The sequence below is a fragment of the Carlito syrichta genome, unplaced genomic scaffold (genome assembly GCF_000164805.1).
Source record: "Carlito syrichta isolate Samal-C Ts95f unplaced genomic scaffold, Tarsius_syrichta-2.0.1 Scaffold170032, whole genome shotgun sequence".
Classification (NCBI taxonomy): domain Eukaryota; kingdom Metazoa; phylum Chordata; class Mammalia; order Primates; family Tarsiidae; genus Carlito; species Carlito syrichta.
The window spans coordinates 25,218-40,710 of NW_007114128.1; the positions used below are offsets into that span (position 1 = coordinate 25,218).

Below are 15,493 nucleotides of genomic sequence, written 5' to 3' on the forward strand. Positions count from 1 at the left end.
CAAAAAAAAAAAAAAAAAAAGAAAAGAAAATTAGCTAGGCATGGTGGCACGGCATGCGCCTACTCAGGAGACTGAGGTTAAGAAGATTGCCTGAGCCTAGGAGTTCAAGGATACAGTAATCCATGACTGTACCACTGCACTCCAGCCTGGGTAACAGAAGGAAATTCTGTTTCAAGAAAAAGAAAAGAAAAGAAATGTGGGTGGTCAAAACTGAGATATACTTTCAAAGTTAAAATACCCACTGGATTTCAAAGACTCAGTGCCCCAAAATGAATGTAAAATAACTGGTTTTTAGATTGTATATTGATATGCTGAAATTAATTTTTATGAGGGTTAAATAAAAATATTAAAATCAATGTTATTTGTCTCTTTTACTTTTTTTTTTTTTTTTGAGTCAGAGTCTCACTGTGTCACCCAGGCTGGAGTACACTGGCATGATCTTGACCACCGCAGCCTTGACATGCTGGGCTCAGGAGATCCTTCTGTCTCAGCCTTTCAAGTAGCTGACACCACAGATGCAAGCCACCATGCCTGGCTAATTTTTTGATTTATTGTAGAGAAAAGGTCTCACCAAGTTGCCCAGGCTGGTTTTAAACATGAGGGGTCAGGGAGTCCTTTCACCTCGGCTTCCCAAAGTGTTGGAATGACAAGCATGAGCCACTGTACCCAGCTTTTTTTTTTTTTTGAGTCACAGTCTCACTCTGTCATCCAGGCTGGAATGCAGTGGCATACTCACAGCCACCTCAGCCTCGACCTCCTGGGCTCAGACAACCCTTTTGCCTTAGCCTTCCAAGTAGCTGGGACTACAGGCATGCGTCACCATGTCTGGCTAATTTTTTGACTTACTGTAGAGACAAAATCTTACCACATTGCCCAGGCTGGTCTCGAACTCCTGGGCTCAAGCAATCCTCTTGCCTTGGCCTCCCAGAGTGTTGAGATTACAGGTGTGAGCCACTGAGTCCAGCATATTGTACTTTTTAAATGTGGGTACTAGGACATTTTTAATTTTGGGGCTCACGTAGTAATTTTGTCAGACAGTGCTAGTCTAGCCCAACTGCCTGCTTCTGGTAATAATTTTAAAATCTCTGCAAATCAAACTACTGAGCATTTGATCAGTGTTTGATAACTGCTGAACACCCTGGCAGGGAGTCCCGTGGCTGGGAAAGAGCCCACCCCTCTCTCTCTTGTCAGTGACTTGCATGCTTCCTTCTGAACTTACAGCCCAAGAGCAATAGCATGTTAGAAAGTCGTTTCATTTTGAATAAACCATGGGAATTCATCAGGGCTAATGCCATGGAGACCAAGCATTAATTTTCACTACGAGAAATACAGCAAAGGATCCTCAACCTTGACGAAAAATGAAACTGGGTTTAGGGTCTAAAGCAGCCTCTAGATCTCAACCCCCACAAATGCTCCACACGCAAATCCCACTTTCCTGTAAATCACCTGTGGCTCTCAAGTCTCCCATGGAAACAATTCCCTGACTCAGAACTTCCCTTGGAGATGAGAAGTGAAACACTCAAGCTGTAACCGAGTGCAGAGGCCAACTCCTCACACCCGGAGGGGAGCTCGCACCCAGGGGTGGTGCCCCTGTGCCGGACCCATCCCCACCCAGGTCACAAGTATCTGTTCTTCCGGCCCCAGGAATGGGCTTGGGCCTCCAGTCCAAAGGCAGAAAGCAGCTGGCTGCCTGAGACGGGACAGGGATCAGGCTGTTTCCAGTGTTTTCACCTCACAAATCACGCTGCAGGAACGCCTCCTCCACATACACTCACATGTATGTGCAGGAGCATTTCTGCAGGTGGAACTTTTGGGTCAAAGGGATATATAAAACTGTTACAGACATTATACTGATGAAGGGTCACACAGCTCTCCAAAATGTATACTCCATTGTATGTAAGTGCCTGTTTCTTCACGCCCTCCTTAACCTCTGCATCTGTGCCCATCTGATGGGTAAATTGATGTCAGGCTGGCCGGGCTTGGTGGCTCAGCCTGTGATCCCAGCACTTTGGGAGGCCGAGTCCAGTGGATTGCTTGAACCTGCGGCTTTGAGACCAGCCCAGGCAACTTGGTGAGACCACGTCTCTACAATAAGTCAAAAATTAGCCGGGTGTGGTAGTGAGCGCCTGCAGTTCCAGTTATTTGGAAGGTTGAGGCAGAAGGATCACCAGACCCCAGCAGGCTCAGGCCCTAGCAATCCACCCAAGTCAGCCCATGGTGTTACTCGGTTATGGAAGTGTATCCTGCCACTGGTCTCCAACCCTGCATGAGACACATATGTAAAGATATGTTGGCTTCTTAGGGTCTAGGATAACAGACTGCAGTGCTGAACAAAGCATCTTGAGACAGCCGTCACACTCCAGTGATGCAACCTTATTAAAACACTACACGTATGTGGGATTCTGGGTGCTATCAGTCCCACTGTCTGTCTATTCCTATACCATCACTACATTGTTTTAATTATAATAGCTTTGAACTATCTTTCAAAATCTGGTAGGACAAATGCTCTTTTTCAAAAACTTCTTAGTTATTTTTCTCCATTTATTCTCACAACAAATTTTAGAATCAGTTTGTTAAATCTATAAAAACTCCCTTGGGCAGATAGCATCCTACCCAGTAATCAAAGTTAACATCATTAGTCATGGGACAAATCAATCAACGTCATGGACAATGCCAGAAACGCACAAGCCAAATGTAATCGTAAGAAGATATGCAAAAGCTGGAGAGACACAACTAGTCTATGACTGTCCAAATGTCAAACAAGACAAGGCTGAGAAACTGCTCAAGACTGAAAGACGCTGAAGACACATGTTGGCTGGAAGCACACACAGTCTACGATTTTCTAGGACCACAAAGGACATCACCAGGAGAACTGACAACATCCAAAAAAGAGCCATGGCCCAGATACCATTGCTGACTTTACACGTTATTTATGGTGCATGTAGTATTAGTTTCCTAACTCTGATACACATTCTGTGGTTATGGAAGAGAATGTCTTTGTTTTTCAGAAATAAACACTTGAGTATTTAGATGTAAAGAGACATCATGTTTGCAGCTTATTCTCAAATGGTTGAAACAAAAACAACACACACGTGTATATGTATTATGTATGGTAGGGAGGGAAAGGAGAGGGAGCAGGAGAAGCAAATGAAATCAAATGTTAACATGTGGGGACTCTGGGTCAAGGATACAAGAGAATTTTTTTCCAGCCATTCTTGCACTTTTTTCTGTTAAGTCTGAAATTATGTCAAAACAAAAATTTAAAATTTAAAAAGTTCCTTAGGGTTTTTATTTGAGACAAACCACTAAAGGATATAATCTCTAGCCATTTCTTTTTTTTTTTTTTGAGTTGGGGTTTCACTCTTGTCACCCAGGCTAGAGTGCAGTGGCACAAGCAGGGCTCGCTGAAGCCTCTACCTCTGGGGCTCAAGCAATCCTTTGGCCTCAGCCTCCCAAGTAGCTGGGACTACAGGTATGTGCCACCACACCTGGCTAATTTTTTAATATTTTGTAGGGACGAGGTCTCACTATGTTTCCCAGGCTGGTCTCGAACCCCTGGGCTCAAGCAACCCTCCTCCCTTGGCTAATCGTTTTATTTTTCTATAGTAATGAGGTCTCACTATGTTGCCCAGGTGGGACTTGAATTCCTGGGCTCAAGCAATTCTCCCGCTTCAGCCTCCCAAAGTGCTATGATTACAAATACGAATCACTGCACCCACCCTGGATAGATTTTTTTTTTTTTTTTAACAAAGTCTGTATTGAAAAGAAACATACAAAAAGCGCATATATCATAAGGGTACAGCTGGATGTATTTTAACAAAATGAACACATTATCATATTTTATTAAGTGCTTTCTTTAGTATCAGAAAAATCACACTTTTTCCTTTAATCAACTAAAGTAGTAAACTAAAAATACGCCACAGATAAGGCCCATTTGATCTTGACTGCTCTTCTCTTTTGTATTTACTCCTGCCATCTTATATATTTTTTATTTGCCATTTCTTTGCTGTTTCATTTTTTCCACTTTTCTCATTTTACTGAAATAACCAAGCTTTCTTTCCCCCCTTTTCCCAAGGAAGACCTATATCCTATTACCCCTAATACTTTCTAAAAATCATAAACTTTTATGTTTCTAACGCTGTTAGGAACACACCACATGTGGAAAGAGATCTGCCCGTTAACAGTGGTCACCTCTGGAGAGGAGAGGAAGTTGAGGAAAGATGGGGAGACCTTGGCTTTTTAAATATAACTCCTAGGCCGGGCACGGTGGCTCAAGCCAGTAATCCCCCAGGAAATTGGGAGGCTGAGGCGAGAGGATGGCCTGAGCACAGGGGTTGGAGACCAGCCTGGGCAACTTGGCGAGACCTCATCTCTACAATAAATCAAAAAATTAGCCAGGCGTGGAGGCGTGTGCCTGTAGTTCCAGCTACTTGGAAGGCTGAGGTGGAAGGATCTCCTGAGTCCAGCAGGTCGAGGCTGCTGTAGCTGTGAGTGTGCTACTGCACTCCAGCCTGGGCAACAGAGCGAGATTCCTACTTAAAACAAACAAACAAATAAATGTAACCCCTCTTATTGTGAAATATAAAGGGTTACATTTATTTATGCAACCCCATGAGCAGGGGTGCACATAGATATGAATGTACTGTTTAAAAGATTATTGAAAAGGAAGCAGGTGAAGGCCAGAAGGTAGACTACTACATAGGTAGTTGAACAACTATTCCCAGGGAACATGTGACCACCACCAGCCAAGACACCCTCCAGCCCACACCCGCACTTCTGAACAGACCGCCTTCCTTCCCTACCCAGCAACCCTAGTGTCTGCTCCCTTTCTACAGCTGTGTTTCCCCAGGTGTACATCCCAAGCAATACTGTGTATTTGGGCCTCGTTTTGAAATGCATCTCGTATGCCTTCCTTCTGGATCTTTTACTCATGATTGGATTTCTGAGATTCATCCACATCTGGGCACACAGGTGGTCTGTTCATTTCCACTGCCAGACAGCATCTGTTTGCATGAATATATACCACAATTTACTTATCCTAAGTTGTGGGAGTAGACATTTGAACCGGTTCTAATCTGCGGTTCTTAACGTTGCTGTGAGAACTTTTTAAAACATGTTTTCAGCCAGGCTTGGTGGCTCAGCCTGTAATCCCGCACCTTTGGGAGACTGAGGTGAGTGAATTGCCTGAGCCTGCGGGTTCGAGATCCACCTGGGCAACTTGGTGAGACCTCATCTCTACAATAAATCCGGGCGTGGTAGCATGTGCCTGTAGTTCCAGCTACTTGGAAGGCTGAGGTGGAAGGATCACTGGAGCCCAGCAGGTCGAGGCTGCGGTGGCCGGGAGCAGCCACTGCACTCCAGTCTGTGCAATAGAGTGAGACTCCAACTCAAAATAAATAAATAAATAAATAAATAAAAAATAAAACATGTTTTCAGGTACACAGAGCCCCCATTCCTATTGGCAATAAATCCTAAAGCAGAATTTCAGAGCCTTAAGGTGTGCAAATCTTCGCCTTCTCTGGGTAAGGCCAGCGTGCTTTCCTAAACGGTTGTGCCACCGGACACACACCCGTCAGTGGCATGTGAGAATCCCCTGCTCCACATCCTTGTCAGCACTTGGTGTCGGCCCGTCAGCCCTTCCAATTCGCAACTCCCGTGGGTGTGCAGACCTGACTCCCAGCTTTAACATGCGTTTCCCTCACTACGCGTGGGGTTGAACACCTTCTTGTGCTTTTTGGCCATTTGGATGTTCTTCCTTTGGAAAATGCCTGCTCAGGCCTGCTATATACATTCTCTTACTGAGACGTCTTTTTTCCTTTTAAACAAACTTGATTTGTACAAATTGTTATATATGCTTGCAGTAAGGACCTTCAACTTTTTACCCTATGTAGTTCTATATTATTGAATTTTTATTTTAATAAGTAGATAGTACATCTATACATTTTAAAACAAAAAAGTCTAGGAGCTTTCGCACTGCTCCCAGTTTGTTTAGTTTTAGTCACGGAATGTGACCCAGGTGACTGCAGGACAGCACAGATCTGAACTGTGTGGGTCCACATCCGTGCAGATTTTTCTCATGCGTCTGCCACTCCCGAGACGGGAAGACAGACCACTCCTCTTCACTTTCCTCCTCAGCCTTCTCGATATGAAGACCGTGAGGATGATGATCCACTTTCACTTAATGAGTAATAAAGACACTTTCTCTTCCTTGTAATTTTCTGAATATTTTCTTTGCCTTGACAATGAGGTTGTAAAAAGTTTTTCTTTTCTCCAGCATCCTTTATTGTAAGAAGACAGTATATGACACATACACCATGCAAGATATGTGTTAATCAACTGTTTATGTTATCAGGAAAGCTTCCAGTCAACAGCAGGTTGTTATTATAATAACATTTTGGGGGAGTCCAAAGTCGTGTGAGGATTTTCTAGCGCAGGTGGTGGTGGTGGGGGGAAACAGCATCCCTAACTCCTGAGTTGCTCAGTGGTCGACTGCATACACATACAAACTGCGCGCGTGCGCGCGCGCACACGCACACACACACACACCCCTTCTTGCATTTTTAGAAATCTCAGCCCCTACACACACACACACACACACACACACACACACACACCCCTTCTTGCATTTTTAGAAATCTCAGCCCCTACACACACACACACACACACACACACACACACCCCCCTTCTTGCATTTTTAGAAATCTCAGCCCCTACACTGGGTGCCGTGGTCCCTTTACATAAACATGACCGCATGTTTTGCTGCCTTTGTACTGTGCGCCCTACAGCCAGAGCCTCCTCCACTCTGGAGTCTTCATCTTACCAGGAGAATTGCTGCAAGGCATCTTCTCAGATGGGTACATGCCACACACTTTCCAAGTTCCTGTTTAATTTGACCCCCACTTAAACATCAGTGGGTCTGGGTCCGGAGTTCTGTCTTGAAAATTACCTCCTTTGAGAACACTGCAGGCACTGACCTCCAGCAAGCCACGCTGGGGAGAGAAATCAACCTCGTGTTCAGCCTTGAGTCTCCCGTGGAATCTGCTCTACCTCTGGAATTGCACGTGGCTCAGTAATGGGTGCGAAGGGACTTCTGTCGGTTTGGTTTTGCATTTTTCCTGCTTGGCCTTGCGCCCTTTACACAGGAAAGTTCAAGAGTCTGTTTTTGGCACAGGGCCATCTTCATTCCATTACTTCCTCGCTTCCACCTTCCGATCTTTCCTCCTATAACTCCTGGGAAGTGGACACTGGGTCACTCAGTTCTGTGCTCAGGTATGAATCTACCATGTGATCTTCTTGTCTGGTGGTCTTGAAGGTCTGTGTATTTCCTTGACTTTATTTCCATGAAACGTGACTGGTCTTAAGTCCATCATTTAACCTTCTAACTGAGTTTTTATTTCAGTAACCGATTCTTCAACACAGAACTGAGTCCTGACCATGACTCCTCACCCAGGGAGCTGGTTGTTTGCGGGTGGATCCAGCTCACTCGGCTGAGGGACTCCTCTGTGACTAAACGTGCCCCAGCTGCATCCCACATCCATGTTGTTTCTGCTTATTTGGTCATCTCAGTTGCCCTCTTCTGGTCTAGTTACCTTCAACTGTCCGGCGAGCCTGGATCACCTAATCATATTGAGGTGGCTTGGGTCTCTGCAGGTGAGTGGACACTGACCATTTCCCTGTAGGCATGAAGGACAAGGCAGGCTCGCCTTATGACTTCCGATAATGAGGCAGGCCTCGTCCTCACACAGGCCTCAGCCCTTGATGAATCCTCTCTGCCCTCCTCACCACCCACCATGGAGGCCACTGCCCGAGGCACTCTGTACAGTCTCCACTCTTGTCTACGTTCAGAGCCTGCCTAGCGCTTCCCAAGGCAAAGCCTCCACAATGCTTGAAGAACTGCTCCCAGGCTGCCTCCTGGGAACCCACACCCTTCCTTGTGTTCTCACGTAAACAGGGAGGCCAGCTCGGCAGACAGTTCTTCCCTATCTACCCGGCTTCCTGCACCTGCTCTACCTCCCACTCGTCCCTACAGCCTCTGAGCTGGAGCTCCAGAGGAGCCTGCCAAGACAGTCTGACTTCCGCCATGGGCCAGGCACCCTCCGGCTGCATCTGCTCCCTCCTGGCTCCTCAGTGTGACTCTAGCGCCTTCCCAGTACCTCGAAACTCCTCAGACTTTCTGGTATGCGAACGATCACAATACTGATAGCTAACATTAATTCAACATTCTCTCTATGTAAAAGCGCTCCAAGGGCTTCCCATCGACTGTCTCTCTTGGTCTTCACGGTAACCCCCAGAGACGGGGGCTATCATCATCACCCCCACTACAGATGAGGCCACAGAGGCAAGAAGCAGCAGCCACTGGCCTGAGGTCACGCAGTTGGCAAATGGCAGAGCCTGGAGTCAGACTCCAGTGATCTAGCTTCCAGCCTCTCTGTCCCTTGTTGTTGTTGTTGTTGTTTTAATCACAGCAATAATGTATTCTCTGTCTTATGTCTCTTTTGACATCTTCAGGGATGCCTGAGAGGAGGGGGAGAGCGCATGGGCATGTCCAGCTCACCGTGTTATAATGGAAGCCATTCTTCTCACTGCACCACAACAGTAATGGGCAGAAATCTCTCTCAGAGAAGATGCAGGATCTAGGGAAAGAATCTACTAACAGAAAATGAACCCGATGAAGCTGTCTACAATCTGAACCAAGAGAGGCAATGGAAAGCATTTCACAATGAGAGGCTCAAAGTAGCTATTTCAAAAGTACAGATAAGTTTTCAAAAGTGAGACGTTAAACAACAGCATTTTCGTGTTCTCAACAATTCATCAATTCATTGTCACCGCCCCTAAAGAGAAGTTGAGAACATACTAAGATCTTAGCCCGTCCTATTCCCTGACAGCAGCTTTTTAAGAATCCAATTCAGCTCGCATCCATAAGGTGCACCTGCTCCCTGCCTGTGCTGCAGCCTGGAGGTGGCAAGGGAGAGCGCGGTCCTCCCGGTCGCAGTCTAAGGGAGGCGAGATGGGTCAACACTCGGCTGCAACTCACTGGGCTACATGCCACGACACAGGCGGGAAAGCAGAGGGCGCCCCGGACAGAGACAAGTCTGCCACGGAAGCGTCCCTGGAACGTGCCAGGCTGGGTGTGAAGAGTACGCCACTGTGGCTGGGAGACAGGATGCCGACTGTGCCATCCTCCCCACTAGCCCGCCCCTCCACCCACCAGGGCAACACCTGGCGGAGGGGCCCTCCTCTTCCTCAAGCAGTCATCAAGCTCGTCTAGTCCCATTTCCTTCACACCAAACCCATTCCCCACTCTGCAGTCCTGCCATGCCTACGTGAGCTTTGGCTCGTCATCCTCACTTGGATAACTGTAGAAATCTTATGGGTCCTTCCTATCTCCTGGTTAGTTAAAACACCAAATCTGATCCCGAAAGCTCCACTTGACCTGCACCCGGCCCACCCTCCCTCCCACCAAGCTGATCTTCCTCCAGATCTCCAAAAGCACCAGGCCCGCTCGCCCACAGGTCTTTACTCAGCTGTCCGGTCCAGTGGCTGGAGAGGCGCCACCCAGTGGCCTTTGAGCACATGACCTCAGGCACATCCTGAAGGCACCTCCTCCCTGCCCTGCAGGCCTCAGCAGGACAGTTGGCTCAAAGAACACCCTCTATTCTGAGATTGTCTGTTCACCTTACTCTACTGCCTAGGTCATCAGGCTAGCACAGTGCCGGGCACACAGGAAGCAATCAAGAAACACTGAAATGCTAAAAGAATGAACAAACAAATGAGCCCATGAAGGCAGCAAGTAGGGGAGGTGATGAGACCAGCACAGGAGGCAAGGGGGAGGGCACAGGGCACCAAGTCACACCCACCCCCAGGGGAGGGAGAAGGGAGCCAGTGCAGGAAACAGGACCTCAGGAGGGAGGGAGATGTCCAGGATGTGCAGTGCAAACCCCAAAGGAGAGCAAGCATTGAAGGGGAGGCCAGCGACAGCCTCAATACCACCACCAGGTCAAAGGTGAGAAGGGGAGGCCTCTGACCCTGACCTTGCCTCTACCATGGCACTCGGCCTCACCGCTGGTCCCCAGGGAGCAGCCTTCTCAGCCACTGCTGGAGACACTGAGGGCTTACAAGTACCCAAGGGCACGAAACTTACTGTGCAATCTTTGGATTGGAAAACAGAGACTATACAAGAGAAAATAAAATCCAACCATCCAGATACAACTGGCTATGTCACTATTTCCTTTGTCTTGAATGTTCACATGTTTTATGCAATTATATTGAAGTCTATGTCCTAATTAAACAATTTCTTAATTATGCTTATATCCAGTATGCATAATTAATAAGAAAATTAAATAATGAAACTTAATGTGTGCTTTATTCAGCCCAAATTAGATTTCTCATTGCAAATCAACAGATTAACATTCTAATTTATAAAAAGAAAAAAGAAAAAGTGTTATAGAATTAGATGTGCTTGCTTGGCCATGTGTGCAACAATAGTTTTCTGCCACCTGATACTAAGATGACCTCTTAATTTTTATCTGAAGTGACTTATGCTAAAAGGTGGTATAACACCCTCCTGAGTCTCTTACCTTGACTCATTTAGGCTTGATTTTATGCTTTCATGCTCTGGAGCTTGGCAGCCAAAAATAGGTTAACAACCGGATATAGAAACATCAACAGCAGCGGTAGGATTTTTCCCTTTTTTAAAAAAATCTTTTCCGTCAAAACTAGGTACACTGGCTTATAAATAATTTTATAAATTCTAAATTATCAACATTAAGTATACCTGTCTGACAATTTGTTATATCAAAGGCTAGGGGTGGTGGCACACACCTGTAATCCCAACATTTTGAAGTTCAAGACCAGCCTAGGCAACATAGCAAGATCTCGTCTCTACAAATATCAAAAACAATTAGCTGGACATGGTGGCATGTGCCTGAAGTCCCAGCTACCCGGGAGGCTGAGATGGAGGAATCACCTGAGCCCAGCAGATTGAGGCTGTGGTGGCAGCGAGCGTGCCACTGCACTCCTGCCTGGGTGACAGAGTGAGACCTCCTCTCTACAAAAAATAAATTATCCAGGCATGGTGGTACATGCCTGTAGTCCCAGTTACTCAGGAGGCTGAGGTGGAAGGACGTCTTGAGTTCAAGAGGTCAAGGCTGCAGTAGCAGTGAGTGTGCTACTGCACTGCAGCATGAGCGACATGAGACCTTGACTCAAAAAAAAAAAAAAGTTTTTATCTAGAAAAATAGTGTATCAATAAATCAAAAAATTAGCCGGGCGTGGTAGCACGCGCCTGTATTTCCAGCTACTCGGAAGGCTGAGGCGGAAGGATCGTGGAGCCCAGCAGGCGAGGCTGCGGTGGCCGGGAGCGGCCACTGCACTCCAGTCTGGGTGACCGAGTGAGACTCCAACTCAAAAAAAAGTGTAAATCAGAGTTTTCAACCCTCTCCTGAGATTTTCTTTTTTAGTGCGGAGTATGTTTTAGTGGAAAAAATAAAAAGTAGAAGGATGCAGTATTTCTAAAAGCAGACTTGCTAGGTCAAAGGGTATGAACATTGTTAAGGTTTTTGGTACATATTTCCAAACTGGGTCCAGAAAGGCTGTATGAAATTTTCACTTCCCTTGATATACAAGCTTCGTTTTCCCACACTCTTGCCAGCACTGGGTATTCTTATTTTTTAGTCTCTGCAGACCTAACATATGAAAATATCTTATTGCCTTAGTTATCATGTTTGTAACAATAGTGCAAATAAATATTTGTTTATATTTATGGGCATTTCTTTTTCACAAATTGATTATTCATATCCTTTCACCTATTTTTCTAGTGGGCGTTTGCTTTTAGCCTATTGATTTATAAGACCTCTACAGTCATAATATTGCTCATTTGTTACAAACGCCCCCCCTCCCTTTTTTTTTAAGTCAGCGTCTCACTCTGTCACCCAGGCTGGAGTGCAGTGGCACACTTACAGTCACCACAGCTTCAGCCTCCTGGGTTCAGGTCATCCTTCCACCTCAGCCTCTTGAGACGCTGGGACTACAGGTGCATGCCACCATACCCAGTTAATTTTTTGATTTATCGTAGAGACAAGGTCTTGCCAAGTTGCCCAGGCTGGTCTCGGATCTCTGGGTTCTGGCAATCCTCTCACCTCGGCCTCCCAAAGTGCTGGGATCACAGGCGTGAGCCACCACGCCCAGCCCCCCTTTAATTTATGATGTTTGACTAAGAGGCTTATTTTATGCTGCCACATAAAGCAATCTGTTATTCCTTCTTTAGAATTGTATTTAGAAAATTGTTTCTCACACCCATGTTTTATAAATTATACTCGCTCAAAGCACTTTCTAATCATGTTTATAATGGAATACCATTGATATCAGTCAGATGACTTATTTCTGCCATCTGATACACATTCAGTGATTCTAACTCCTCAAAGCTTATATTACAATCCCGAGAGTGGTCAATAGGAAACACAAGTTTAAAATTAAGTTCTACACTTTTCTTACTCCAACCGTTTCACTGGCTGTCTAGACAACTTTTTAAACCAGAGTTTTGTGTTTGGAAAATCCACTCCAAGTTCCCTCAGCCCACACAAAGCACAGACCTCTTGCCGGTGTCACCCACCTCTCAGGAACCTGCTAGGGATCCTTAGGATGGGACAGGACTGAATGAAGCGCCTCCTAACCGGGTCCCATCGTATTTTCTTCTTACCTGTCACCACAATTACCAGCAGTAAGTCAGACACATACAACACATGGCAAGTCAAACAGTTACTGCAAACAGGAAACAAAACAATACTTGAATACAGAGAGAGAGCGACATAAAGCAGCATTTAACCCTGCTTTGGAAGTCAAAATTAAATTAACATATAAGCAGTGATAAAGGTTTTAAACTCTTACCCCAAGAGAATGCAAGCAATTTTGTGCACTTTTTAAAAATCCTGGTTCAATTGTACATGCACTCAGTAATCACCTGCGCCATCTTGTGGCAGAAGTTCACCAGGCGCTTTACAAACATCAGAAGCAAGGGCGTTTTTTATTATTATTATTTTTTTTTTTTTTGAGTTGTAGTCTTACTCTGTCACCCAGACTGGAGTGCAGTGGCCACTGTCGGCCACCGCAGCCTCGACCCGCTGGGCTCCGGCGATCCTTCCGCCTCAGCCTTCCAAGTAGCCGGAACTACAGGCGCGTGCTACTATGCCCGGCTAATTTTTGATTTATTGTTGAGATGAGGTCTCGCCAAGTTGCCCAGGCGGGTAAAGTCAGTTGATGGCAAAAAAAGGAGACCTGGCCCAAACTAACTGGGCATAACGTAGGCTCCTGTTCTCTTCAAGAGAGACCCTCTTTAATTACACGGTTAACAAGATAAAGCAATGGCACCACCCTTTAAATATAAAACTAGCTGATCCGACCATTATTAAGCTTTATTCCAGCAATGAAATAAAGTAAACATTTACTATCTTGGTACCTCCATGGAGGGGGGAGGGAGTTCACCTGCCTTCCCAGAACACAAATTAGCTCATGTTCACCTCAATTAAAACTTGTTTTCTTATAAAATGGAAGAAAAAATGCCACGCACTCACGGAACTGTTAAGCGGGGTCATGCTCTCTTCCCAAAGTGCTGAGAGACCCCAAAGACAGCTCTTGCTGGCAATACAAACAGTTAACCTTCAAACAAAGTTTCCACTTTACAGAGTGCCCACATCTATTCCCTTGTGTAATCCTCACAACAATCCTGCCTTGATTCAGGAGCGTGTGATCAGGCATCTGCTATGCCCGGAGCTCTAGCTCCGACCCCAGGCTGCAAACCAAGGCTAGGTAGGACACCCACCCTCCAGAGCCCGGATCTCAGAGGAAGGTAGATGCGTGAACAAACCATCACATCACAGTGAGGGAGCTGCCCCAGCAGGGCTATAAACGCTCAGATCATACAAGTAAGGAAGCCAAATGACAATTAAGTGACTTCTTGCCCCAGTCCTGACTCAAGCCTTGACTCCAAATCCTGCCTTCTTTCTGCCACACCACCCTCCCCACTGTCTCAAATTCCCTAGAAAAAGACTAGTGTTTATTTTTGGCAGTTGGAAATATATTCAGCTATCAGCAAGATCTAGCTTGCTCACTATAGAACTCGGACCTAGAGACACACAGATTCTGTGTGATGAAATGGCATTCCTGAACATTTGCACTTTGCTGAGAAGATAGTCTCACGAACAGGGGAAGAATCAAACTTATACTGCAAAGGGCTAACCTTCTAGTATTCTCAGTCTATTAACTCAGGGGTTTCCAAATGCAGGTCTCTGGTCTGTGGTTAGGTCAAGGGGAAGACACACCAGCCCCACGCAGAACGGGACAGACCCAGACGAGGCAGTAGGCTTTCCAAAAGCTGAGGCATTCCATCAAAGGCCTGCCTTTTCCCAGAGATTAGAACCTTTTTGTTGCTGATATTCTTTATTTTATGAAATGATGAGAAAAGGAAATGGTAATTGCTTTTGTTTTTTAATATCCTTTCTTGGAAAAATGGAAAATTTGCAAGCTCCTAGCTACCATGCATACATACATACATACATACACACACACACACACACACACACACACACACACACACACCCCACACACACGTTTATATATGCTTTTCAATTTGCAGTTGATGGCAGTCAGAGGCCTAGAGAACCAATGCTTTACATCAGTGCACATGTGCTAGTGACTTAAGTGCAGCACTGTCAACCACACTGCCAAAGGATACACAAGTTGTCAAGAAACTTCCTATGCCCTCAAGAAGCTTGAGACACATTCTAGTTAGGGAGACAAGACAGACACATAAAACAATTAGATAGCCATACAAGACAGAGTCTAACAAGTGATTAGCTTAAATTTGACATTTGTATGTATCAAAAGTGTTAAGTACATACCCTTTGACCCAGCTATTCCACTCCTAAGAACCTAGTCCTAAAGAAACAATCATAGATGCGTAGGAAGACGTACAGACAAAGATATTAACTATGGCATCATTTATAATGGTAAAAAGTTAGAAATACTTTCAGTGTCCAATGACAGGGAGCTGGCTAGGTATGTTAAATAAACATACCTCAATATGCTTGTATTCTACATACCACTACAAGTTAGATACAGACAAGCTGAGTATCAGCATGACAAAACATTCATAATATGTTGCAAATGGAAAGTACTGAGGCATGGTACCATTTTGGTATATATTAATAAAAAGTTCAGGAAGGATTACATCTAATTTTCACTGTGGTTTGTTTGGTTGGTTATTATTTATTATTTCCCCCCTTTATGTTGGTCTTTATTTTCCAAGCTCTCTCAATGAGTAGGGCATTACTTTTAAACTGAAAGAAAAACAATACCATATCACTTTTTTTTTTTTTCCCAAGTTATGATTTTTAAAAGTACTGGAAAGAAGCCGGGCTCGGTGGCTCAACCTGTAATCCCGCGCCTTTGGGAGGCTGAGGTGAGTGGATTGCCTGAGCCCGCGGGTTCGAGACCCGCC

General features: G+C 45.4%; 1 protein-coding gene across 1 annotated transcript in view; it reads right to left on the reverse strand.

Moving 5' to 3' along the window:
• Positions 1–15,493, reverse strand: part of KLHDC10 (kelch domain containing 10) — a 59,400-nt gene that overhangs the window by 17,839 nt on the left and 26,068 nt on the right. The window contains exon 2 of the mRNA XM_008051355.2: positions 12,611–12,703. Within this exon, the coding sequence (XP_008049546.1) occupies positions 12,611–12,703 (93 nt within the window). The remainder of the gene's footprint in view (positions 1–12,610; positions 12,704–15,493) is intronic.